Genomic DNA, 2,030 nt, shown 5'->3' on the forward strand with positions numbered 1-2,030 from the left:
TTTTTTTGCTCCTACAGCACCTGGTCCTCCTGGGTGGTCTCCTATCCAAGTACTAACCAGACCCGACCCTGCTTAGCTTCCGAGATCAGTCGGGATTGGGCATGTTCAGGGTGGCATGGCCGTGGACCACAATGTGTTTTTTAAACCTCCTTTGAATTATGAATAAAACTTCCTTTCTTTGAAATGAGGCTGATCTCTAGATAAACACCTATTGTCTTGCCTGCTTTCATCTGGATAATTTCCGTGTGGCTCATGGAGATGGGTTTGGGCTCAGGTACCTTCCTGGAGTTTGGCTCGGGAAAGATATCCTCGTTTTGTCAAACGGGTCAATAACTTCCTGGTTGGCTGTCTGGCGCAGAACTTCTGGGTCGGGGCTGATGGATCCAGGGAGGTCCTCGTCCAGCTTGGGGGGAGGGAGTCCACTCAGTGGGCTTCCTATAACCTGAGGCCCAGGGCCGCCCCGCTGGAGCCACAGGGAGCAGTGTGCTGTGTATTCTCTGGTGCGGTGTACAGAGCTCTGTCAGAGAACCCCGGCCACTCGGGAGTGACCTGATCTTGGTCAAGCCGATGTCACCTTTCCAGACCTCAGCTTTTCTTGTCTGTGAAATGGCGATAGCGGGGCCCACTCCGCAGGGCCGGCAAAAGTGCACCTGCGCCCGTCGCAGACTCAAGGTAAAGGGTCGTCTTTGCTGCCGTCGTCATTATTAGGGCAGCACGGACATTCTCAGACTGACTCTCCAGAGTGAGCTGACAGGAGATGAACTTGAACGCATAGCCCAGAAGGTACGGAGGCGTCCGGTGGGCCGCGGCTCCTGCCCTTAGCCGGCTCTCCCTCCTCGCGCTGCCCCCTCATCCCAGTCCGGAGCCACCTCTGCCACTGCCTGGGAGCTGTTCTGTCAGACACACCCAGCTGGCCTCGGCAGCGTGCGCTGTTTTGGGGATGGGGAACCCCCACTAAAATGAAAACGAATCCGCAGTTTCTACTAATTTTTCTCGTCCGGTGTTCTTGCTGCTGTGTGGCTTCTGGTAGAGGTTCTGAATCGAATCGTTTGAGGCTTTTGAGGAGCAGGTCTGCACTGGCGAGGGCAGAAGTCTTTGGCTTGTCGTGATTTCTGAGAAGCTGCTTGCTCTCTCTCTCTCTCAGGCGGGCAGGAGGACCTATGCCGTGGTGTCTGGCTGCTCAACCAGTAATGCTCTGGCCTCGGAACTGGTGGAGTCCAACGACGGACACGAGGAGATCATTAAGGTAAGCCCAGGTCACCTCCGCCTTTCCTCCCGCAGGCACGAGAGAGGGAGTGGCTGACTTTGCCAAAGGGAGCTTGTGGTTCCACTGGGAAGAACCAGACCTGCCATGCCAGTCCCTGGCTGTCTCCTGGAAGGGTGCTAGTTAGCACAGGAGCACATAGTCTATAGCGACTCAGGTGCCAGCCGGCCCCGGGCGTGGGGACGACGGGACGGCCTTTTCAGGTGCCTCCCCACTGTCTATGTTTGGGTGCTGAAGTTCGTACAGACAGATGAGAGGTGTGTTTGTGGAACATATTTGTAAAAATTAAAATAATCTTTCTTATTCCTTTAAAAAAACTCCAGCTTTTTGAGATATGATTCACATACCCTACAAATGACTCAGTTACAATGTGCCATTCAGTGGTTTTTAGTATATTCACAGTCGAGCAACCATCGCCACTATTCATTCTAGAACACTTTCAGTGACTCCTTCCAGCTCCTGGCAGTCACCAAGCTACTGTCCCTGTGGATTTGCCTCTTCTACATATTTCACATAAGTGGAATCTTACAACATGTGGCCTTTTGTGCCCGACTCCTCTTACTTAGCATAATGTTTCCAAGGTTCAGCCGTGTCGTAACATGTCCGTACTTCTTCCTTTTGATGGCTGAGTAATAGTCCCTTGATGGCTATATCACATTTTGTTACCCAATCAATTGATGGACATTTGGGTTGTTTCCACTTTCTAGCTATTATGAATAACTCTGCTATAAATATTCATGTACCAATTTTTGTGTGAACATGTTTT

The 2,030-nt window shown here is 51.6% G+C and overlaps 1 protein-coding gene and 1 pseudogene across 1 annotated transcript in view; one reads left to right on the forward strand and one right to left on the reverse strand.

Annotated features, from left to right (window-relative positions):
- Nucleotides 1-2,030, forward strand: part of TUFT1 (tuftelin 1) — a 34,688-nt gene that overhangs the window by 13,983 nt on the left and 18,675 nt on the right. Inside the window, 1 exon segment of the mRNA XM_011377703.2 lies at nucleotides 1,145-1,246. Coding sequence (XP_011376005.1) covers nucleotides 1,145-1,246 — 102 coding nt within the window.
- Nucleotides 9-127, reverse strand: LOC111730552 (annotated as a pseudogene).

This window comes from Pteropus vampyrus, unplaced genomic scaffold (genome assembly GCF_000151845.1).
Source record: "Pteropus vampyrus isolate Shadow unplaced genomic scaffold, Pvam_2.0 Scaffold319, whole genome shotgun sequence".
Lineage (NCBI taxonomy): Eukaryota > Metazoa > Chordata > Mammalia > Chiroptera > Pteropodidae > Pteropus > Pteropus vampyrus.